Consider the following 23,986-nt stretch of genomic DNA (forward strand, 5'->3'; position numbering starts at 1 on the left):
CATCACAGAGAAATCAAAACTCGTCTGGACGAAAACATGAGTGATGATGGCTCAGTGGTGCGCTTCAGCCTCTTGTGGTCAAAATGAGTATTACAAACAAAAGTTTTTTCCCCTGAAAATGTTTTTTCTTTTCACTTTTCACTTCTCAATAATCTTTTAAACTTTGTTATTCTCCTGATTTTTCTTTGCAGCCGCTCAGTTTCACACACGAGGGAAAAAATGTCAGAATTTTTTTTCCACTGGTTTCACATCTCTAAATTGTTTCCTCTTCTGTGTTCATCACTAATCTGGTGAAATAAAGGTTTTGGATAAACTTTCTGCACTTTGTTTGAAACATGAAAAAAAAAAATTTATAATAATTTTTTGTGTGATTCTACGGAGGGAACTTTTGTTCCCCAAGATTATTTTTTCTTAAAAAAAAAAAAAAAAAGAAAAATCAGGAGGAAAAAAAAGGGTCAAAAAACTCTTGGCAGAATTTTTTTCATGTGTGAAAAAAAATTCTTTCTCCAGGAATTTTTCAAATCAGATGAAACAGTGTTCAAACAGCGACGGAAAAAAATAATTTTTTTTCTTACGTGTTTTATTTTTATTATTTTTTTTCTCCTGCCAAAACTTTTTTTCACTCAGTTTCACACATGATTTTTTTTTTTTTTTCAAAGGTTTTTCCCGCAGATATTTTTTCCTTTCACAAAATCCTGCCTAGAACTTGTTTTTTTTAAAGAAAAAAAATTAGGGGGAAAAAACTTTTAGTTGGTTTCACACATGAATATTTTATTTCTGTCTCCAGGAACATTTTCACATGATTATTTTTCACTCAGTTGCCATTACAGATATTTTTTTCTTTTTCTTTTACAAAATCCTGCTGAGAACTTTTTTTTTCTCCTGGGGAAAAAAAATGCACTTTCTTTCACACATGAAAAATTTTTTTATTTTTTTCTTTTGCTAGAATTTTAAGAAGAGTTTTAATTCTGCTCAGGGAACTTTTCTTCCCCAAGATTGTTCTTTCTTCTCAAAGAAAATAAAAAAAAATCTGGCAAAAACAAAGAAGTCCAGTGTTTGAAACGGAGTGACAACATTTTTTTTTTTCCATATGTGAATTTTTTTTTTCCAACAGATATTTTCCCCTCATGTTTGATAAAGACTAATAAAAAAAATTCCTAGAAACAGAATATTTTTTTTCTTCCGATGTGAAACAGAGTAAAAAAGGTTTTAAAAAAAAATTGCAAAAGAAAAAATTGAAAAATCTGATGTTTTTAGTATTTTGTGTTCACAAGAATTTTTTGGTGAAAATAAATGTTTCCTCCAAGAGTGAAACCGAATGGGAGAAAAAGGTTTTGACAGGAGAAAAAACATTTTGGGAAGTTTTTTTGGTTTGTTTCGAAGAATTATTTCTTCTTGTGAAGTGAAAAAAGAAAAAAGAAAGAAAACCTTGTTTTTCACCAGATCTCAAGTTATAAACACAAGAGAGAAAATAATTCTGCTCAGATGTAGAAAATGGATCACCTGAAAAAAAAACATGCCCTCACGACTTCTAGGAGTTTCTTTCTGTGCAGACTGGTTTTGGTTTTATTCCTCCAGATTAGGAGAGTTTGTTGCTGAGTTTTCTGAATGTAATGAGTGAAAAGTGTCACAGAAATGTTATATTTCCAGACTGTCTTTCAGTTTTCATACTGTCGGCTCTGTTTCTTTGGGAGGAAGTAACTCCAGAAAACTAAATTTAATAAATGTTATTAAACTCAGTCTCTGCACAAGTAAAACCACCTGCACAGGTAGATACGACTGAAGGAGAGCAAAAGAAAACAAGTGTTTCTGCTTTAACAGGATCGGACAGACGGTTTCCTGCCTCGTTCAAATGTTCCTGTAGATGAAAGCGGTTCTGACACTTTCTGCAAAAAATGCAAATTTCCAAGATGGTGCGACCGTTTGATTAATTCCACTCGTTCAGGGCGTTGATGTGATGCTAATTCATTTCCAAACATTTTTCCAGGTGAAGTGCTGTCGAGCTGCCTCACCTCGGCTCGGGGGACTGAGGGGAGCAGCGGCAGGTGTTGGTCCGACTTCTTCCTCCCACGAGGTGTAGGGAGTTCTGGCCGGGTCGCTGTCGGGTCGGGAGCTTCTCGTTGAGGGTCCGTCTGTCACCATGGTTATAATCTCTGGGCCTGTGAGAGTGGCAGATTAAAACATTTACTTCCAGATTCGACCCCGACGCCTTTTTACCTGCAGATAACCATTAATCATCAATTATGGGTCCATCAGTGAAACATATTCGTGTCTATGTTGTTGTATTTTATCTGCTGTCTGTCTGGTTACAGCTGAACCCTGGTGAGAAAGTCCAATGAACGATGGATGAAGACACTGAATAAAACTTTTCCCACTCCAACTCACGACAACAAACTGTGTGTGTGTGTGTTTTTTAAAGATTATTGTGTGTGGTCTTAATTAACAATGATTTAAAGGAACGGTTTCAGCTGAAGTAGTTTCAGACTGGTTTGATGTGTTTTCTTCACCTGTGGGGATTCGTAGAACTGACAATGACTTGTTTCTGTCACCAAACAAAAGATTTAGGGAAATGAATTTTTCCTTCCTGGCAGTGAGATGAGATGAGATGAGATGAGATGATACCTTCTTGTGGTTTTATGGTAAATATGAAGCAGTTTGTTAGCTTAGCAGCTAGCACGGCTCTGTCTGAAGGTAATGACACCTGCTGGTCGCGGTCAGTAAGATATTGGTTTTATAGGAGATTTTTTTTTTTTTTTTTTGCATGCTGATTAGTAAACTTTTCATCCAACAGGACAGAAATGTATTTTATGTGTGAAACCAGATTTTTTTTAATCTATTTTTTTTTTTTTTTGAGGGGGGAACTTTTTCATTTGTGAAACCAAGTGAACATGAAGGTTTTGGCAGGATTTTTTTTTTTTCTTGAAAAGTAAAAAAAAAAAATCAACAGCAACAGCATAAATGTTTTAAACAGAGTAAATGTTTGAAACTGAGTAAATGTTTGGGGGTTGTTGGTTCTTAAAAGAAAAAAAATCTGCATGAAAAAAAAAAAATCGTTCTCCAGGAATTTTTTCCCCCATAATCCTGCCTAAAAACTATTTCCACCTGGTTTCACAAATGAAAAAAAAAAAAATCTCCTGAATTTTTTTAGTTTTTGTTTTTTTTCTAATTATTTTTTTTTTCTTGAAAAGTAAAACAAAAGAATCTGTTATGGCAACTGAGTAAATGTTTGAAACAGAGTCAATGTTTGGATTTTTTTTTGTGAAACTCAGTGATGAATTTTTTCTTTTCCATTGTGAAACCAAGTGAAACAAAATAGGTTTTGGCAGGAGATTTTTGTAAAAAAAAAAAAAAGTGTTTTGTTAGAAAAAAATAAATAAAAAATTCTACCACCATAACTGTTTTTTCACCTGGTTTCACACACAAAACAGTTTGGGCAGTAGAAAAACAACTTTTTTGTAAGGCTGAAGTGTTTTGTGGAAAATGTGTCTTCCAAAAAAAAAGAAATCACTCAGTTTAATGCAAAAAAATCCTTTCTCCTGAGAAAAAACATGAAAAATCACCTGGTTTCACAGAAAAACATTTTTAAAAATTCCCCCTAATTTTTGGGTTTGGGTTGATTTTTATTTATTTTTTTCAGTAGATTTTTTTCTTTTTCATTGTGAAGGTAATGAAACCTGCTGGTGGCTGCAGATATTGTTTTTATAGGGGAGAATTATTTTCTTTTCAACTCTTCATCAGACAGAACCAGGGTAGACGTTTCTTCATGTTTCCAGTCTTTATGCTAAGCTAAGCTACTGCTGCTTGTAGAGAGCCGCAGCTTCCTGGTTTCAATCTTCTCACCAAACGGTGCGTTCATGTGCTGTCAGAATTATAGGACAACCATTATTCCGACTGGTGTGAGTGCCCTCTCAGGTCAGACCAACAACTCGGAAAGTTGGAGAAAATGTTGATTGATGAGTGGACGTCTAATGACGCGTGAACATCATCTGGGAAGAAGTCATGAATTGTTTAGTCGCTGTCTCGTTTCCTTTGTTCTTCATGTCACTCAAACACTGGAGCTTTGTTTAAACGCTCTGAGCCATAAAATGAAAAACAACCTCTTTTTGGTGTCCAGTCTGACACAAAGCACATGAACGCACCAAAGTCAGAAGATTGACTTCCTAACACAGGAAATGTGACCATCGGAGGAGCACCTGAATGCAGCACGACTCCACCAGACAGATTCATGCTGCCTGAAGCGTTTCATGATTTCACATAATGAGAGTTCAGAGTTAAAGCTGCTCTCTGGAACAAACTGCTGACGTGTTATGTTGAAAACAACATTCCTGCCTTGATGATCTGACCTTCAGTTGCTCTGAGAGAACTCGTCCTCTCCTCGCCGACGCCCGGCTCGCCTGCCTCCTCTGAAGCTGAAGGTGTTGCTGGTGTGGATGAGATGGCGACGCCTCCTCCACCTGAAGAGAGCAGAACACAGAGACCTTCACAAGTTACACATGAATGCTTTCCACCTGATTAAACCAGATATTAAAGAAAAAGCTCTCTCATTCTGCCTCCACCTGGAACTGAAAGTGTATGTGGTGTTTATGTCAGACGCACCTGTCAAAGCCTCGGTGTGTAATTACAGCGTCGAGAAGAAAATAAGCACTTGAGCACTTTCATGTTTTTTTACCTGACAGCAGGTATGTGACACTTCATTAAATCATTTTGCAGCTCACTGTGTGTGTGTGTGTGTGTGTGTGTGTGTGTTTTCTGGCAGCGTACCTTGATCTTAAAACTCACATGAAGATAGAAGAAGAAGTTACAAACTTCGTCTGGTTTGGTTTGATTCTGTATTTCTCTGATATTCAACAAATCCCAAAAACAATAAAGACGAACTGTGTGTGTGTGTGTGTGTAGCCTGTTATTTCTTTATTACCATAAACACACACACACACCCTCCTGCTGCCACAAAGACTCGATGGATTAATCCGCTGCTGAAAATAGTCCCCAACAAACACACCATTTCCACCTGTTTACCTGATAGTGAGCAACTGTTTGACTGAAGCTTATTAAAAGATTAAGTGTAGTACTGGCAGATTTGTGTTGATGAGTGGATCTGCCGCTGTTGTTAATCTCAGGTATCTCACATGGTCATGTCACCAAATAAATAAAAAGTAATACAGATGTTTTTTTCAGCTGCGTCTCTGTGTAACAATCTGACCTGTTGGAGAGGCTGAAGTTTTCCGTGTAGACGGTGTCGAGCTTCTTCTCATCTCGCTGGACTCGTCTGTGGTTGCAGTCTGTGTTGTTGTTGTTGTTGACTGTGTTGTTGCTGTGTGAGCAGTTGTTGTGGACACGGTGGTGAGCGTAGCCTCGACTGAGGAGGAACAACAATAAAAGTTTAGATTCTCAAATGTTTACGCCTCAAAGTGGAGTTTTTTTTTTTTTTTTTAAAGTCTTCTGTGGTCCCATCAGTCACATCTTCATGAGCAAAGTCTGTCGACCAATTAAGTGATTTATAATGTTCATGAATTCAGAACAATATGAAAATACAAACAGATATTTTAAATTGTGTGACACATGAAAAGAATTCTGCTGAAATTTCTTTCTTTTTTGTGCCAGAATTATCTGTGAAACACAAAAAATGTTCAGGTGAAATTTAATTTTTTCTTTCCAGGACGTTTTTTTTCCCCGTGTGTGAAACAAAAGAAAAACATTGGCAGAGAAAAGACATTTTGGGAGAAGGCACATTTTTAAAGTGTTTGTGGTTTTTAAAACTCCACCCTGACGTCAGATTAGCGCCGTTTATAACACCAAAAATCTGTAATGGCAGTAATCCTGAAAAAATCTCCTTAAAAACAAATTCTCCTGACAAAAACTATTTTTTTCACCTGGTTTCACAAATTTTAAAAATCGTGAATCATCTAAAATGTTTCTGGAGAAAGAAAAAAGAAAGTGTCAAAGAGTAAATAAAGGGAAGCCCAGTGAATTTTACTTTAAATGTCTGAAACAGAGTAAATGTTGTTTTTTGTTTTTTTCTGAGAACAAAAGAAAATCTGCAGGAAATAATCCTCGTTTTTTTTCACACAGGAAAAATAAAAAATGTCTCAAGGAATTTTTTTTTCCCATAATCCTGATAAGAAACTGTTTTTCCTCCTGGGGAGAAAACCTTTTTCACTTGGTTTCACAAATGAAAAAATGAATTCTCCTGAAAAAATAAAATTCTGCTGAAAAAATAAAATTTCTCCTAAAAAATAAATTTCTCCTGAAAAAATAAAATTTCTCCTAAAAAATAAAATTTCTTCTGAAAAAAAATCTTTTTTTTCTCTGATCATTTTTTTTTCTTGAAAAGTAAAAAAAATCTGTGATGGCAACTGAGTAAATGTTTGAAACAGCATAAACGTTTGAGAAAGCATAAATGTTTGGGTTTTTTTTTTTTTTTTAAGAAAAGAAAATCTGCAGGAAAAAACTATTTCCCTCATTTTTTTCACACGTGAAAAAAAGAAAAATTTCTCCAAGAAATTTTTCTCCTGAAAAAAACAACTTTTTTTTTCTCCTGATAAAAATAAAATTTCTCCTGAAAATGTAAAATTTCTCCTGAAAAAAATAAAAACTGTTTTCTCTGATCATTTTTCTTTCTTGAAAAGTAAAAAAAAATCTATAATGGCAACTGAGTAACTACTGCTGAGTATAACAGCATAAATGTTTGAAACAGCATAAATGTTTTGGGTTTTTAGTTGTTTTTTTAAAGAAAAGAAAATCTGCAGGAAAAAAACTATTTCCCTCATTTTTTCACACGTGAAAAAAAGAAAAATTTCTCCATGAAATTTTTTTCCTGGAAAAAATAAAATTCTCATGAAAGAAAAAAATTCTCCTGAAAAAAAAAAATTCTCCTGAAAATGTAAAATTTCTCCTGAAAAAAAATCTTTTTTTTCTCTGATCATTTTTTTTTCTTGAAAAATAAAAAAAATCTGTGATGGCAACTGAGTAAATGTTTGAAACAGCATAAATGTTTGAAACAGCGTACATGTTTGGGGTTTTTAGTTGTTTTTTTTTAAAGAAAAGAAAATCTGCAGGAAAAAACTATTTCCCTCATTTTTTTCACACGTGAAAAAAACAACTTTTTTTTTCTCCTGATAAAAATAAAATTTCTCCTGAAAATGTAAAATTTCTCCTGAAAAAAATAAAAATTGTTTTCTCTGATCATTTTTCTTTCTTGAAAAGTAAAAAAAATCTATAATGGCAACTGAGTAACTACTACTGAGTAAAACAGAGTAAATGTTTGAAACAGCATAAATGTTTTGGGTTTTTAGTTGTTTTTTTAAAGAAAAGAAAATCCGCAGGAAAAAACTATTTCCCTCATTTTTTTTCACACATGAAAAAAAGAAAGATTTCTCCATGAAATTTTTCACCCCCATAATCCTGACTAGAAACTCTTTTTCCTCCTGGGGAGAAAACCTTTTTCACTTGGTTTCACAAATGAAAAAAAAACTCTCCTGGAAAAAAAAAACTTTTCCTGAAAAATATTTTTTCCCCTGAAAAATAAAATTTCTCCTGAAAAAAAAATCTTTTTTTCTCTGACCATTTTTTTTCTTGAAAAGTAAAAAAAATCTGTAATGGCAACTGAGTAAATGTTTGAAACAGCATAAATGTTTGAAACAGCATAAATGTTTGGGGTTTTTAGTTGTTTTTTTAAAGAAAAGAAAATCTGCAGGAAAAAAACTATTTCCCTCATTTTTTCACACGTGAAAAAAAGAAAAATTTCTCTATGAAATTTTTCTCCTGGAAAAAATAAAATTCTCATGAAAGAAAAAAATTCTCCTGAAAAAAAAAATTTCTCCTGAAAAAAAATCTTTTTTTTCTCTGATAATTTTTTTTTCTTGAAAAATAAAAAAAATCTGTGATGGCAACTGAGTAAATGCTTGAAACAGCATAAATGTTTGAAACAGCGTACATGTTTGGGGTTTTTAGTTGTTTTTTTTAAAGAAAAGAAAATCTGCAGGAAAAAACTATTTCCCTCATTTTTTTCACACGTGAAAAAAAGAAAAATTTCTCCATGAAATTTTTCTCCTGGAAAAAAAAAATCTCCTGAAAAAAAAAATTCTCCTGAAAAAGTAAAATTTCTCCTGAAAAAAATAAAAATTGTTTTCTCTGATCATTTTTCTTTCTTGAAAAGTAAAAAAAATCTATAATGGCAACTGAGTAACTACTGCTGAGTAAAACAGATTAAATGTTTGAAACAGCATAAATGTTTTGGGTTTTTAGTTGTTTTTTTAAAGAAAAGAAAATCCGCAGGAAAAAACTATTTCCCTCATTTTTTTCACACATATTTCTCCATGAAATTTTTCGCCCCCATAATCCTGCCTAGAAACTCTTTTTCCTCCTGGGGAGAAAACCTTTTTCATTTTGTTTTTTACTGAGAAAAAAAAGATTCTCTTGCCAAAACCTACATTTTCACTTGGTTTCACAAATGAAAAAATAAAATTCTCCTGAAAAAATAAAATTTCTCCTGAAAAAAAACCTTTTGTTTTCTCTGATCATTTTTCTTCTTGAAAAGTAAAAAAATCTGTAATGGCAACTGAGTAAATGTTTGAAACAGCGTAAATGTTTGAAACAGCGTACATGTTTGGGGTTTTTAGTTGTTTTTTTAAAGAAAACAAAATCTGCAGGAAAAAACTTTTACCCTCATTTTTTTCACACATGAAAAAAAAAATGTCTCCATGAAATTTTTCCCCCCAATAATCCTGCCTAGAAACTCTTTTTCCTCCTGGGAAGAAAACCTTTTTCACTTGGTTTCACAAATGAAAAAAAAAAACTCTCCAGGAAAAAAAATAAAATTCTCCTGAAAAAATAAATGTTTTCCTGAAAAAGTAAAATTTCTCCTGAAAAAAAATCTTTTTTTTCTCTGATAATTTTTTTTTCTTGAAAAGTAAAAAAAATCTGTGATGGCAACTGAGTAAATGTTTGAAACAGCATAAACGTTTGAGACAGCATAAATGTTTGGGGTTTTTAGTTGTTTTTTTAGAGAAAAGAAAATCTGCAGGAAAAAACTATTTCCCTCATTTTTTTCACACGTGAAAAAAAGAAAAATTTCTCCATGAAATTTTTCTCCTGAAAAATAAAATTTCTCCTTAAAAAATAAAATTTCTCCTGAAAAAAAAATCTTTTTTTTCTCTGATCATTTTTTTTCTTGAAAAGTAAAAAAAATCTGTAATGGCAACTGAGTAAATGTTTGAAACAGCATAAATGTTTTGGGTTGTTAGTTGTTTTTTTAAAGAAAAGAAAATCTGCAGGAAAAAAACTATTTCCCTCATTTTTTTTCACACATGAAAAAAAGAAAAATTTCTCCATGAAATTTTTCGCCCCCATAATCCTGCCTAGAAACTCTTTTTCCCCCTGGGGAGAAAACCTTTTTCATTTTGTTTTTTACTGAGAAAAAAAGATTCTCTTGCCAAAACCTACATTTTCACTTGGTTTCACAAATGAAAAAAATAATTTTCCTGGAAAAAATAAAATTCACCTGAAAAAATAAAATTTCTCCTGAAAAAAAACTTTTGTTTTCTCTGATCATTTTTCTTCTTGAAAAGTAAAAAAATCTGTAATGACAACTGAGTAAATGTTTGAAACAGTGTAAATGTTTGAAACAGCATAAATGTTTGAAACAGCGTACATGTTTGAAACAGCGTACATGTTTGGGGTTTTTAGTTGTTTTTTTAAAGAAAAGAAAATCTGCAGGAAAAAACTATTTCCCTCATTTTTTTCACACATGAAAAAAAGAAAACATTCTCCATGAAATTCCCCCCTCCCCCATAATCCTGCCTAGAAACTCTTTTTCCTCCCGGGGAGAAAACCTTTTTCACTTGGTTTCACAAATGAAAAAAAAAACTCTCCTGGAAAAAAAAAAAAAAAATCCTGAAAAATAAAATTTATCCTGAAAAAAAAACGTTTTTTCTCTCATTATTTTTTTTTTTCTTGAAAAGTAAAAAAAATCTGTAATGGCAACTGAGTAAATTTTAGAAACAGCGTAAATGTTTTTTTAGTTTTTTAAGAAAAGAAAATCTGCAGGAAAAAAACGTTTTCCCTCGGTTTTTTCACACATGACAAAAAAATTCTTTCTGCAATAATTTTTTCCCCCATAATCCTGCCCAGAAACTATTTTTCCTCCTGGGGAGAAAACCTTTATCACTTGGTTTCATAAATTAAAAAATAAAATTCTAATGAATTTTTTTTTTTTATTTGAAAAAAAATCTTTTTTTTCTCTGTTTATTTTTTTTCTTGAAAATTAAAAAAAATCTGTAATGGCAACTGAGTAAATTTTTGAAACAACATAAATCTGCAGGAAAAAACTTTTCCCCTCAGTTTTTTCTTTGTAATAATTTTTTCCCCCCATAATCCTGCCTAGAAACTCTTTTTCCTCCTGGGGAGAAAACCTTTTTCACCTGGTTTCACAAATGAAAAAAAAACTCTCCTGGAAAAAAAAAAAAATCCTGAAAATTTGTTTTTTTTCCTGAAAAATAAAATATTTCCTGAAAAAAAAGTATTTTTTTCTCTGATTATTTTTTTTTCTTGAAAAGTAAAATAAATCTGTAATGGCAACTGAGTAAATTTTAGAAACAGCGTAAATGTTTGAAACAGCGTAAATGTTAAGGATTTTTAGTTGGTTTTTTTAGAAGAAAAAGAAAATCTGCAGGAAAAAACTTTTTCCCTCGGTTTTTCACACATGAAAAAAAGAAAAATTTCTCCATGATTTTTTTCCCCCATTATCCTGCCTAGAAACTCTTTTTCCTCCTGGGGAGAAAACCTTTTTTTACTGAGAAAAAAAGATTCTCCTGCCAAAACCTACATTTTCACTTGGTTTCACAAATGAAAAAATAAAATTCTCCTGAATTTTTTTTTTCTGAAAAATAAAATTTCTCATGAAAAAAAATCTTTTTTTTCCTCTGATTATTTTTTTTCTTGAAAAGTAAAATAAATCTTCAATAACAACTTTTTTTTGGGTGAATCTGAGTAGAAAAAAGAAATTCAGGAGGAAGTTTTTAATAATAATAACAAGATGATTTTTTTTTTTACGCAGGTGAAAATGTTTTTTTTTCCATGTGTGAAACCGAGTGAAGAAACAGTAGACAACTTTTTTTGGGAAGGCTAATTTTTTTTAACAAAATGTTCTGATGCCAAACCTTTTTTTCCACTCAGTTTCACAAATGAAAAAAAAAAATCTCCAGAAAATAATATCATCTGTTTGCACACATGAAATCCTGGCAGAATCTTTTTTTTCACCAGTTCTCAAATCATAAACACAACAGAGAAAACAGTTCAGATCAGAAAAAATGGATTACCAAAAACGATCTGCATATCCTTAATATCTACTCGAATAAAACACGTTGTAATCAATTTGGAATTATACGATCCTGTGATACAAAAGAAAGTTTGACTAGTTACACTCACCGTGCTCATCTGAAGCTTCCTGGTCCCCTTCATCCTCCTCCTCCTCCTCCTCCTCTTCTTCAGATGACTTTAACGGCATCACACTGGATGTTTTTTTCTCCGATGGATTGATTTGTGGTTTTGCTGCAGAGACATCAGATATAATTAATATAATTAATAGTAACTGAAAATACATTTCAAATTTTTAACAATATTTACTAGTAAAAAAAATCGACAATTAAAGTTAAAATGTACATTTTGATTTATTTCTTCAAACATTCTCTAAAAGTTTTATTTTTGTGTTTAATCTAATTTTTGATTGTTTTTGTTCAAATAATAAAAATGTTTGTTTTCATGTGTATTGTATCTTGTTATATGTAATATTAAATGAACAAAAGAATAACAACGTGAAACAGTTTCCTCATAAAAAGTCACCTTCCTCTGATGACTCTCTCAGACCAGTTGGCGTCGGCTCTCTGGGAGTTGTAGTCCTCAGAAAAGATGTAGTCCGACTCTGAGGTGTGATGTCAGCGTGTGAAGCTGCTGCTGCTGCTGAAGACGTCTCCATGTTTCCGTCTCCAGAGCTCAGTGAGGAGTTGATCGGCTCTGATTCTGCTTCGCTCAGTGTTTCTCTGTCGTGGGCGAACAAAACTGAATCTGCAGCAGAGAATTAGAAAAGTATTTTTTATGTTGTCCTGTTGTTGTGATGTGAGAATATATCTTACAAAAATGTAATAAGCCTCTGAAATCATTCACATCCTGAGACTAAAATACAATGTTGTCATGTTGTTTCTGACACATGTTGACATTTCTCACAAAAGGAGATCAGATGTCACCACGTAACTGTAAATCTTTCTTAGTTATTCTCTAAATTCAACTGAAACTCTGCAATTGTATCTCAGAATAAAGCTTCTTTCGCAACCTTGTTGTTGGATATGACATTTTAATCACAAATTAATTGCTGACATCTGAGGAAACTAACTCTGCTCAGGGAGTCTGAGTGTGACATGAAACACGAGTTACTGTAGAAGCAGATGTGCTGCTCACACACATGCAGTAATGATGGGAGGTTTATTGTGCCAATTTTTTTTTTTTCGCTGAGCAGAAATGTTTGGTCATGAGTGAGAACATTTTCACGAAATTTCGAATTTCACAAATTGATTTTTCGTTAGTGAAATTATTTTTTCCACGTGCAAATTTTTTCTTCCACATGTGAATTTTCTTTTTTTCTTTCCAGGAGCAAAACTCTTCGGTCATGAGCACGAAAAATGTTTTCACGATCAAAATTATTGTTTGCAAGTCAAATTTTTTTCAGGAGCAATTTTTTTTCCCACATTCACAAATGAAAAAAAAAATATTCTGGAAAAATTTTTTTTGTTGTTTTTATTTCTTTGTACATCATCAGGTGAATGTGGAGCAGGAGGTCCGGTGTGATTGAGACTAGAGTTCGACTAAAGTTGATGTCTTTTTTTTCCCTGAGCAAAATGTTTTCACATGTGAAGTTGTGTTTTTCACGAGCAAGCAACATGTGGAATAATTTTTGCGTGAGCAAATTTTTTCCACATGCAAATTTATTTCTGCGAGCGAAAAATGTTTTCACGAGCGAAAAATGCTTCCACTTGCAAAATCTCTTTGTGAAATGTATTTTTTGTGAACAAAATTGCAAATGTTCTTTTTATTTTCCAGGGCAAAAATGTGTTGGTCACGGGCGAGAAATTTGTTTTCACAAGCGAAAAAAAAATTCAGAGAGCAAAAATCGATTTTTCACGAGCAAGCAACATTGTGAAAATATTTTTTGCGTGAGTGAAATTATTTTTTCAATGAGCAAAAACTTTTGGTCATGAGCGCGAAAAATATTTCCACACGCAAAATCAAGCAAGTAACATTGTGAAATGTATTTTTCGCGAGCAAAATTGCAAATTTTATTTTTATTTTCCAGGAGCAAACAAGGTTTTCAAGAGCAGAAAATGTATTTTCTCGAGCAAGCAACATTGTGGAATAAAAGTGTTTTCATAAGCAAAATTATTTTTTCCACATGCAATTTTTTTTTCTTTCCAGGAGCAAAACATTTTGGTCATGAGCGGGAAATTTGTTTTCATGAGCAAAAAATGTTTCCAATGTTTTTCTTTTACAAAGGAAAAAAGCTTTTAAACATAATTCAAAAATTAAAATAGTACTTTTCTGGAAGTCACAAGACAGTCGACCTTTTCTTTCTTTCCCCCATTTTTAAGATTAAGTGCTTTACTTCTTGTGCAGCAGCTCAGAGCCGCAGGCAGCATTCAGGAAAGTTTTCTGTGGTTGAATCACTGTTCAGTTATAGGAATCATGTGAAGACGAGGACGTCAATGAAATTAAAAAAAACATCACCAACTGTTCCTTTATATTAAAAACTATCAGTATTCCTGTCATCAGTCGTGATCGACACAGACAGTATTATTGGCTCACCGGGGCTGATTGCTAAAGGATTGTGGGTCGTTTGGTTCTGATTCATCTCGTCCAGCCTGAGTGCTTCCTCTGTCACAGCCTCATTCAAATCTGTAGAAGTGGCGAAAAATAAAGCAGCGACAGGAAGCATCAGAGCCAAGTGAGTCATCGAGCAGCAGGAGACGAACAGCGGGGAAATTATTTCTGGTGTTTTGGACACTGCAGAACGGTCAGCTCCAGCCAAAAGTAATTACGAGCAGCTTGGAAAAACACAAGTTTGCCAGAAAAGTTCTTCAGGGAGGATCACGGTAAGTACGTACAGATGGAAACGAGAGGGTGAGCAATGTTACTGTTTTACCTTTAGAGAGGAAACTGGTGTGTGTCTCTTCCTCTTCCGTCTCCTCTGCCTCACCTTCGCCTTCCTCAACCTCCTCTGAAATGAAAATACAGTGAATATCAACATTAGCAGAAGCAAGTCTCCCGAGAAGACAACTAATAACCTCAACAGTGCTCTGCAAACTCACTGCAAACAAGATGAAGAGTTTGCAACCTTGCCAACAGCTTTTCTGAGGCTGCAGCTGTGATTTCAGCTGAATGCTAACACGCTAACGTTAGGGATGAATAACCCTAACACAGCCGTGTTTGTAGCGACAGAAGCGGGGACTTTAAGCCGAAACATGATCTTTTCCTGACCCCAACCACGTGATCTAAACCTAACCAGACCAATAATAACAAGCCACAAGAGGTTGCTCGTCATAAAAACAGCCAGCGCTAAATGTTATCATATCAACCTTGAGCGACTCTGCCTGTCTGATCGAGAAAAGTCATTTTTAAAACTGAATCCTCGAGCTGAATCATCACCGGCACTGATCAGTCAAAAGCTTTGATTGTTGAAGCACCAATATCTATTATAATACATTAAAATAATAAACTCTGATGACTGTTCAGCTCTGACAGAGAGAATAACAAACTGTGATACATGACACCTGCATCTTGTGTGTGTGTGTGTGTGTGTGTGTGTGTGTGTGTGTGTGTGTTGTGCCCTCTGCTTGTCCGTGTGTTAAACCTGTGACCCGTGGGCCAATTAGAGAGCGTACCAGCGGGCGTCAGCAGGAGGGGCGGGCCCGGCGGCGGGGTGATGAGGTCAGCGTCCATCCCTGCGGTGTCACTGTGGTTGTCCACTCCGCCGGTCGTTAGCAGGTCCATCTCTGCCGGCACACACACAATAACAGTGTGAGTCCAGTCCGAGACGCACTGATCACTGAGGCACGGCTCAGATTCAGGTGGTTGTTTTAAAAAGCAGATTTGCACGTTGTGAATCAACTTTTATCTCAGATTTCGGGTTACACATGTTTCTGTTTTTATCATAAACACATTCAAACAGACTGCAGGGCTTCAGATTTTGATCATTTTCATAATTAATTAATCTTATTATTATTATTTTTGGGGAGATACAAATTCATCTTTTAGTATCTACAAATAGTATCAGCCCTGTCAATCAAAAATATCAGGTTGTAGTAGTTATTAACATTGTTTAATTTTCTGTTAATACGTCAGTAAACAATCATGATTGTAAACTGTGTTTCGTGAGATCTGGGAGCTTTAATAACTGGGATTTCATAGAAGTACGAGCATTTTAGTTTGAAGTTTCATCATAAAAACTGTTCATCTGTTTGTTTTCCTCTGTGACACTGCAGCCTCGGGGACTCGAGCATCATAAAACTCTCACAGTGAAATTTAAATGCTATTTTCGCTCTCCTCCGGAGACGCAGCGATGTGCAGAGAGCTTTGCAGAGTGAACTCGGGGAACTGAAACGAGGATTTTTACCTGCTGACAGGAGGGAAGAGTTGGAGAGCAGGAAGCTCACAGAGTCGTTTCCTGCTGAGAGAAGATCTGGAGAAGGAGGAGGAGGGCGGGATTAGACCAACAGATACAGGATGAACTCTACGTATAACTGTACTGGTCAACATGAAGCCTGTCAGCCGAGTCACCAGAATAACTGTCAGCACATTAAATGTGTGCGTGTTATCAGACCCGTACTGTAGAGCACGAGCAACACTGGACTTTTGGGGCCGATGTTAGGGAGTGAAAATATTCTGCTATCGATATATAAAACACAAGTTTTCCTCAGGAGTTGGCGTTCTGCACTTTAACGATCTTCTCTAGCTCCACGTCTCCTGCTTCTCTCTGACTGAGAGCGGCTCAGCTGGGGCAGAAAATCTATATTTGGACCTGACGGATCAAAGCAACTCTGTACAATCTTTGATTTTTTTTCCCTCAGCTGTGCGTGGGCAGGAAGCTGCAGGATTAAACGGCAAGAGGTCATTGTTTTAATTGGCTGGGAGCCACAGAGGTGTGACTCAGCCTTCAGTGTTTCTAACCCAATCAGTCGCTTCTTCAGATGCGACACCGCTGACCCGCTCAGAGACTGACGCACTGTCTGGAGAAAGCTGACGCTGACATTTCTGTGGTCGTGTCCTCTCGCAGCTCCCTGACTCGGCATCATTCGATCAGTTTTCAGCTGATGCGTGCTGACGTCACTCAGACTCACCTGCTCCTCTGAAGGTTTCGCCGGTCTGCTCGGTGCCGCTGAGCACATCTGAAACACAGGATCAAACTAATGAGAGGTCCAGTCTGTCGTCGGGTCTCTGCTCCGTCAGTAAACACACGGCACGAAGCTCTCATGATCCCAACTGCTGCTAACAGCACAGAGCATCAGGGAGGTGGTGAAGGAGGCGTCAGGTTGTTTTTCCTGAAGCTTGAGTGTTTAAATCGCTGCTCTTTTGTTTTATCGTGGATTTTTGTCAGATGTGTGATTTTGCACGGCTGCTACCTGCCAGCTCTCTGTTGTAGAAGAGATTTTTATTTCAGTGGGACTTAAAAGAAGGAAGGATCATTATATCACACTCCAGAGAGCGGGGTAACGTCTGATTTTGAAACAGGAGCCTTCCCCGAACAAAATCAAGGAACAAACGTGACGATAATAAAAATCAGTGCTGAACTCCTCTCTGAAGTGTGTTCTTTCATTTACATTGTGTGAAGTATTCCTGCTGTTTTTGCTGCATTGCTGTCGTGTTTAAAGACAAAACATGCAACATTGTTGGAAAAACGACTAGACGGTTGTTATATATTTTATAGAGATGGAGAGTCGTGTTTTTTACATTATCCCAAATATTTCCTACAATGTTCAAACCAGAGAAATCCACACGTTTCCTCGAGGTAACGGAGCGTTTCATCTGGTCGCCTGTCGCTATAAACTCCAGGAGAGCGTCAGAGACAGCGGTGGAAATGACATACAGTGTGTTCAATGTTCAAGAAATATATTCTGAAAGCAAAGATTTATATAGGACATATGTTTAATTTTGATTTCTTCCACTAGTTCAGAAAAGTATTTGATTTTGTTGCTACACACATCCACCACTTTCTGCAGGTACATTAACTTCCTGTTAAATGTACACAGACTGACCCGAGGTCAGTTGTTGGGCTGAAGGAACAGTGTGTCGCTCTGCACTCTGCAGATCAACAGGCTGCCGGCTGTTTCTCCTCTGATGAGGTTACCTGTTTGATTTGTAGCAGAGCAGATTGAGTGTGCGAGGCCTCTCAGGGTCAAGTTGTACGAGCTCTGAGTCATGCAGTCGATGGCGGCCCGGTCACATTCACAGAACCTCTGCTGACACCAATCAGCACCGTCTCCGAGACAAAAAAAAGATCACATAAAGTCCATTTCTTCTGGTTTAACAGCAACAGGACACAGTTTTGATCTACACATACAGCAAATCTTTACTTTAAGCAATTGTTTCACATTTTGGGAAAAACACTTTTTCTTCTTTCTCTCTGGACAACAGTCGGAAGAGAAGAGTCCGCTCATGTCTGTAAATATGAAGCTATAGCCAGCAGCTGTTAGCTTAGCTTAATACAAACACTGGACCAAGAAGAAACAGCTAGTCTGGCTATTTTAAGCCAAAACATGATCTTTTCCAAAACCTAACCAAGCAGTTTTTGTGATTTAATAACCAGACAATAAGCACAGCGTTGTCACGACATGAAACTGAAGACTGGAGATAAAGTTTCAGCATATCTGTGGTTTCAGAAACATTAAATGACAACATTTATTTATGCGAGTGGGTCGTCTGGACTATTTCTGTGCAGGCCGCGGTGACTTCCTGAAGTATTAACGGCATCCTGAGTGTGTTCACGATTTTTCTCCTTTATTCCTCAGCTAGAAAGCAAATAATCTTCTCTCCCAAAATGTCAAACTCTTCCTTGAACGTGAGAATCTCACCACAGCTGCTGTTTGCTTCTGAACAGGTGAAGTTGTTTGGGAGCAGAGGCAGCTCCAGCCTGCAGGGGGCAGCGCTCTGGTAACACAACCTGTGAGTCTCACAGCAGCTGCAGCAAAGAAGAAATGAGACGTCTGAGACATTCGGATATTTCAATAAGGAGTTTTCACGTGTATCAAAGCCACATCAAATCATTCATCGTTACTGTCTGGTCATAGACGATAATAAATGTCTGATAAACACAGAACTTGGGTTTTGTTCTGTAGATACTCCAGTTCATCCAGTTCAAGACTTTTTAAACTTGACTCTCTGAAGGTTAATCATGTCATGAGGCAAATATCGAGCGGACAATCAAATGTCAGGGCGGAGAGGCGGACCTCTCCTCATCATGAATGAAGTCAGGTCCAGACATTGGTTTTCCTTCTCTAGTCTGTTTCCTCTAAAATAATTCAGGATTCAAAAGAAAAGGACAATATCAAAGGCAGGACTGAACAATTAACTTCATTGTCATGTTGCAGAAATATGATTATTGTTCAACTCAAACCTGTAATCTATCTGGTGACGACATCTACTAACTACTGTATGTTTGATTCCCAGATTCTGATTTATAAGGACAGCAGGTGAAATCTGTTCATAAATAATCTAAACCATTTACTCTCCAGCTGGTCGTGAAAATCATTTTGCCCACATGAGCTTCAAGACTTCCCCCCGTCCACTTTACTCAGACCTGCCTCCAGCCTCTGAATTCAATTAAGCCACCATGCTGTATTTTAAATTCAGCAGCTGCTGCAGCCACTTCCTGCTGAGATCTGAGTCTTTACTCACACGTCCAGAGGATCCACGGGGTTTCCGACGGCCACGTATCTGCAGGAGCACCCGTAATCTTCCAGGTCGCGTGGACAAAGCCCCGTCGCACAGCGGAGCTTCAGAGCGAAATTCAGCAGCGAGGGGAAATTATCGAGGACCGAGTGGAGCCAGGTGAAGCGCAGGCCGAGACAATCTGTGCGAAGGGAAGGTAAACAAGATGGAAACTGAAAGACAAACACACACAGGCTGGAAGCAGAACAAACCTCCTCAATTTCATTCTTCCTCCAACTCGATTTCCTCCATCTTGCAGGTAGAGAGACGAGTGATTTAATCACAGATAATCCTGTAGGCAGGAGCCAATAACCTGAGTCCAGAGGAGCATGCAGGGCGGAAAATTATTTAGGCCGCAGCTCTCCACAGGCCAGATGTACCCGCAGCGCTGATCAGGACGATAAGTGTCCCAGAACTTCACAGCTTGTGAATCAGTCGACCTTGATGTCAACAACCTCCGGAAATGGCTCAGAAAGTCGGACCGTCCTGACGCAGCTGGACGGTCGTTCAGAAACGAAGGTGTCGATCTGAACAATTACCGTCCAACCTGAACGAGTCACTGCAGGTTTCCAGCCTGCTGACACAATCACCCGTCAAACACACTCTGACTGAGCTCCCAATCAAATCGATTTTTCTTCTGGATGCTGAGTGTTTTCTTCAAAAAGCCTAAAAGATCTCATTCGTCTCTCAGATTCACTCAGGTGTCACCTACACAAATCACTCCCCATCACTTTTTTTATTAAATAGTTTGCACTAAGTAATGTTTGCTAATAACATTAAGGTCTTGTTCTCCATCAGACCGGCTGCTGCTAGAAAAGCATCTTGACCCAGAACCTAAAATCTGCAGGACAACACAAACTAAAGTCAAGCAACAACTGAACAACTGAACATATTTTGTGCTTAAAATGGGCCTCGACTGTAGTTCGAGGTCGACTTCTCTTCGGTCATAAAGACATTTCTTACACATGTATATTAAAATTGTACATTTGTATCACACAGATCCTTCAGATGGCAGCTTGTGAATAGTTATGAACTGATATCTGGTATATGACAGTTATATAAGACACTCAATCCCCGTCAGCACTCTGTTGAACAAAACTGTTTTCCCTCCAGGCTTCAGTGAAGCTTCACGCCGTCGTACAAAACGCTGCATCACTCAGCAAATGTAATTAGCTGATTCATTGATCAGTCTTCGGGCTATGACGGTCACAGTTTTAGTACAAACAGTTTTCCTCCTCACCAGCCATGTGATCTGCGTTCTGGTCCTCCGGGTCGGGGCAGAAGATGGAGCTGGCAGAACGTGCTGCAGACGAACATGAGTTATTATTATAATAGTGATTGGATTAACATTTAACACATCAGTAAACCGTCATATTACAGCACGCCACATTAGTGTTGTTACACAGAACACATGCAACCGTCAGAGAAAGACTGTCAGCCTCCGTCGACTGAAACATCTAGTGAGGTTCATCTTTCAAAGGATGCACCTGCGCAGTATTTTGTTTTTTGTGTTATTAAACCACAGTATTATTATAAAACCCAGTTTTTAGTCATCGTCATACTGTCGAGATAAGATGTACACAGGACCTTATGAAGCCGTCAGAGAAGCCTCCACTCTCTGATGAAGGCCAGCAGGCTTTTCTTTTTGTTTATCTCTGGTGACTGGGTTGCCATGTTTTTATATTATCTAACCTCCTTTAGTAGTGAGCAGTAAAAAACACAGAGAATATAAAGTTAATGATTTGCTAATGCTTCATAGATCAGTTACAGATCTTTAACACTAAGTTGTCCGCTGCCAGATTGTGATATAAACTCTGTGGCTGGTATAATCCACTAATTAATACCTGATTAATAAAGATTTATTTTATGTTTCAATCAAATCAGAAGTCGTAAATATGAATAACTATTTTTAACAATAGATTTTGGTCCACTTTAACTAGAGACTGGTACGTATTCATGGGAAACGTTTGCAGAGAACTCACCGTTTGGAAGAGAAGATAGCATGAAAATCCATATCAGAAACATGACTCGGACCTGCAGTCAGAGGGAGACGGGTTCAGTTTAAAGGGGAACTTTCACTTTCACAAGAACTCCAGTCATATCAGAGGAAACTTCATATACAACAGACAATACAGCTCCTCATATCATCAGTTTCATCTGCAACTTTCTCATCAGTTCTCTGATGTTTCCACAAATTCAGCGCCAGGAAATGTTTTCCTACAGACTGCACATCAGCACGGATCAGTGACGGTACGAGCTTCAGAATGCATTGATATCCGGACTCTCAAACACAGGAACAGCTCTCTTATCTCACACACACAGAGAAACCACAGGAGGCTGCACCGAGCTCGACTCCATCGCAGTGACCCGAAGTCACCTCCACGCCGTCCTTAGTGAAAAAGAGCAGCTCAAACTTTGTGTCTTGCCTCAAAGCCCCCTGGGTGAAGTGAGGACATCACACTCAATCAAATAAACCATCATGCTCATCAGAGGGCAGCAGACATGTCACTTTTTTCCTCCATGTGTACGAGAGACCTGAGTTTACCCCGACGTCTCGTACCCAGCTCCATAAATTACCCCCATCATTACAGCCCTGATTACCCACGCGCCAAACGAGACGGACGACCTTCTCTGCTCGCCGGTTCGGCTCTTTAATGGCTTCGAAACAGCTCGGCCCACCTGCAGCTTGAAGTGTGTCGTTAATGTTATTCAGGCCCGGAGCGCATTTCACTGAGAGCGGGGAAGTTATCAGTGCTTCTGGTGTGAATGCAGTGCGGAGGAGGTCAGCGGTCTCATTAATGCAGTTTTATTCAAGCTTTACTCAATCTTTAATGTCAGCTCACAGCCGCGGTGGTCAGCTCTGCATGTTAATGGATACATGAGACAACAAAAGACTCATTCATGCGACATATGGAGGTTTACATCGAAAGAGCAGGAGTGACCTCACGGAGGGAACCTTTGAGCGAGAGGATATCAACAGTCCGAGCATGTAGAGAGGCACAGAGATGAGCTTCATGCATTTCATCATCTTCTCTTTCTTATGTGTTTGTCACTGTGTGGCCTTTAATGACCACACACTCAGATGTTAATCTGACATCTTGTTTCAATGATAATCTCAGTGTTCCTGAACACAAAAATACAGGATTACTGATCCGTCACAGCAGGATGTCTCTGACAAGCTGCTATGAAACTGCTGATGGAACATCATGATTTTATGGGTTCATCTGTGAAGTTAATGATCAACGTGAGAGGGTCGCACTCAGGAACATGTCCTCTGATGAACTGACTCGATCATCTGTCTGGGTCACCTGACAGTGACAGGTGAGTTAACAGGTGATTTCTCTGTTTCTTTTAGTTTGTGTTTACCCATTGTCTAACGCTGTCTTGTATCTATATTATTTTTTCTTTGTTTGTTTAAGATGCAGCCGGAGGGAAGTCCAATCCAAAGGTCCTACAATGTGGTTTCACATAAAATACAGGTTAAAGGAGCAGTCTGTAGTTTTGGGGAGTAAATGTTAATGAGCAGAGAAAGATCTTCATTGGCTGATTTATTTCTCAGTCTAAACAAACTCTTTGTTTTCATGACTGAATAAACAAACTGACCTTAAATGACAACACAATTTATACTGTTTATATGTGGTGGACCCTGCCACCTTTTCTAGCTTCAAACAGTGTTCTGGGACCTTATTTTCCTCTGAGAACAGCTTGTTTGAATCATTACCTCATTAATATTGTAAATATGTTTGAATTTCTTCTCCAAAACCAAGTAGTGCCCCTTTTAGTCTGTTTTTGGTCTCCACCAACTCCCCCCCCGGTTCATAACCGGTTCATTAGCTGTTAAAATGCTCCCTTATGTTTCCCACTGAGTCTGTCTGCTGTTTGCTGCTGTGCATGTAGTGACAGCTGGTTTATCAGAGCCTTTTTTATACAAAAACACACATAAAATACAGAATTATGGATCAATAACACCACAAACTAAGATCTGTGAGAATTAATTAGCAAGAAACCAAACACAGCTTCAAAATGGCAAACAAAGTAATAGCAAGTGAAGAAAGTCTCACCTTATTTGTGGCGTTGTGGCTGCAGAAGTAGTTTCTTCATTGAGTAAAGGCCAGTGTCGAGCCCTGTGTCATTGTAATGAATCACACGGCTCTGATGGACATTAGCAGCCAGTAGAGAGAGCAGAGGCCTCTTTAGTGCTCTTGTCGTCCTCTTTCCCAACAGAATAAACTCTCAGCTCCACTAACTGTGTTTATCAGGAGCGGGGCACCTTTATCCCCCTTCAGTTCAGGTCTTATTGGCTATCAGGTGACACCTGAGCAGGAGCTTATCAAGCTTTAGTTCCTGTGCAGGTATTTGGGGCTTTAACAGAGGTGGGGTTCTGACAGGGGGACCCACAGAGTGGTCTTTGTGCCGCGGGGGGCTGGATCAGTGACCCCGGGGTCGACCTGGTCTTATCTGATCCTCTCAGGAGTTCAGATCAATGACAACCAGCAGTGAAGAAGAGGAGCTGAGGGTCTAATGACAGGGGGGCTGATAGTGGGGTATTGTACGGGGCAGGTGCATCTGAGGGGGAGGACGCTACAGATGTTTATGTCTAATGTCATGTTACAGACAGGAAGTGGATACAATTACAGAAATACTCACAGTGCAGAAGTTCGGCAGTCACGAATCGTAATCTGTTTTTACTGTTTGCTTGTCAGAGGTGATTTTTGTTCTTTCTGATATTGTCAGCACATTTTCAGTCTAGTGAGACGTCACTGGTTCCCATTTTCTGAGAACACAGTCAAATTAAAGGTGCAGTTTTTGGTCTTGCTGCAGAGAACTGATGCCAATTTCTGAAGCTTTACAGCAAAACAGCATCGCATGGTTTCCTGTTGTAAGGCGTAACAAAACAACAGCAATGAAATGGCTCCATACAGTTCAACCGGTGTAATCCAGGTCTCCGGAAACCCTGAGATCCCAAATTGATTTAAAAAGACACAATTTTTTTTAAGGCTGAAATCTTCTTTGTAGCTGT

At 37.4% G+C, this 23,986-nt stretch overlaps 1 protein-coding gene across 1 annotated transcript in view; it reads right to left on the bottom strand.

The window, feature by feature from the left end:
- The window catches only part of oc90 (otoconin 90), a 30,942-nt gene extending 7,787 nt beyond the window's left edge, over window positions 1-23,155 (bottom strand). Inside the window, exons 1-16 of the mRNA XM_084370032.1 lie at window positions 23,028-23,155; window positions 20,949-21,000; window positions 20,207-20,269; window positions 18,934-19,108; window positions 18,111-18,217; window positions 17,387-17,518; window positions 16,380-16,427; window positions 15,656-15,721; window positions 14,925-15,035; window positions 14,186-14,260; window positions 13,849-13,938; window positions 11,839-12,060; window positions 11,425-11,547; window positions 5,201-5,356; window positions 4,344-4,454; window positions 2,013-2,159 (exon numbers count right to left, since the gene is read on the bottom strand). Of these exons, the coding sequence (XP_084226158.1) occupies window positions 2,013-2,159; window positions 4,344-4,454; window positions 5,201-5,356; window positions 11,425-11,547; window positions 11,839-12,060; window positions 13,849-13,938; window positions 14,186-14,260; window positions 14,925-15,035; window positions 15,656-15,721; window positions 16,380-16,427; window positions 17,387-17,518; window positions 18,111-18,217; window positions 18,934-19,108; window positions 20,207-20,269; window positions 20,949-20,991 (1,669 nt within the window). The 5' untranslated portion in view covers window positions 20,992-21,000; window positions 23,028-23,155. The remainder of the gene's footprint in view (window positions 1-2,012; window positions 2,160-4,343; window positions 4,455-5,200; window positions 5,357-11,424; window positions 11,548-11,838; window positions 12,061-13,848; window positions 13,939-14,185; window positions 14,261-14,924; window positions 15,036-15,655; window positions 15,722-16,379; window positions 16,428-17,386; window positions 17,519-18,110; window positions 18,218-18,933; window positions 19,109-20,206; window positions 20,270-20,948; window positions 21,001-23,027) is intronic.
- Window positions 23,156-23,986: the final 831 nt, after the last annotated feature.

The sequence above is a fragment of the Pagrus pagrus genome (assembly GCF_965226575.1).
Source record: "Pagrus pagrus genome assembly, chromosome: 12".
Lineage (NCBI taxonomy): Eukaryota > Metazoa > Chordata > Actinopteri > Spariformes > Sparidae > Pagrus > Pagrus pagrus.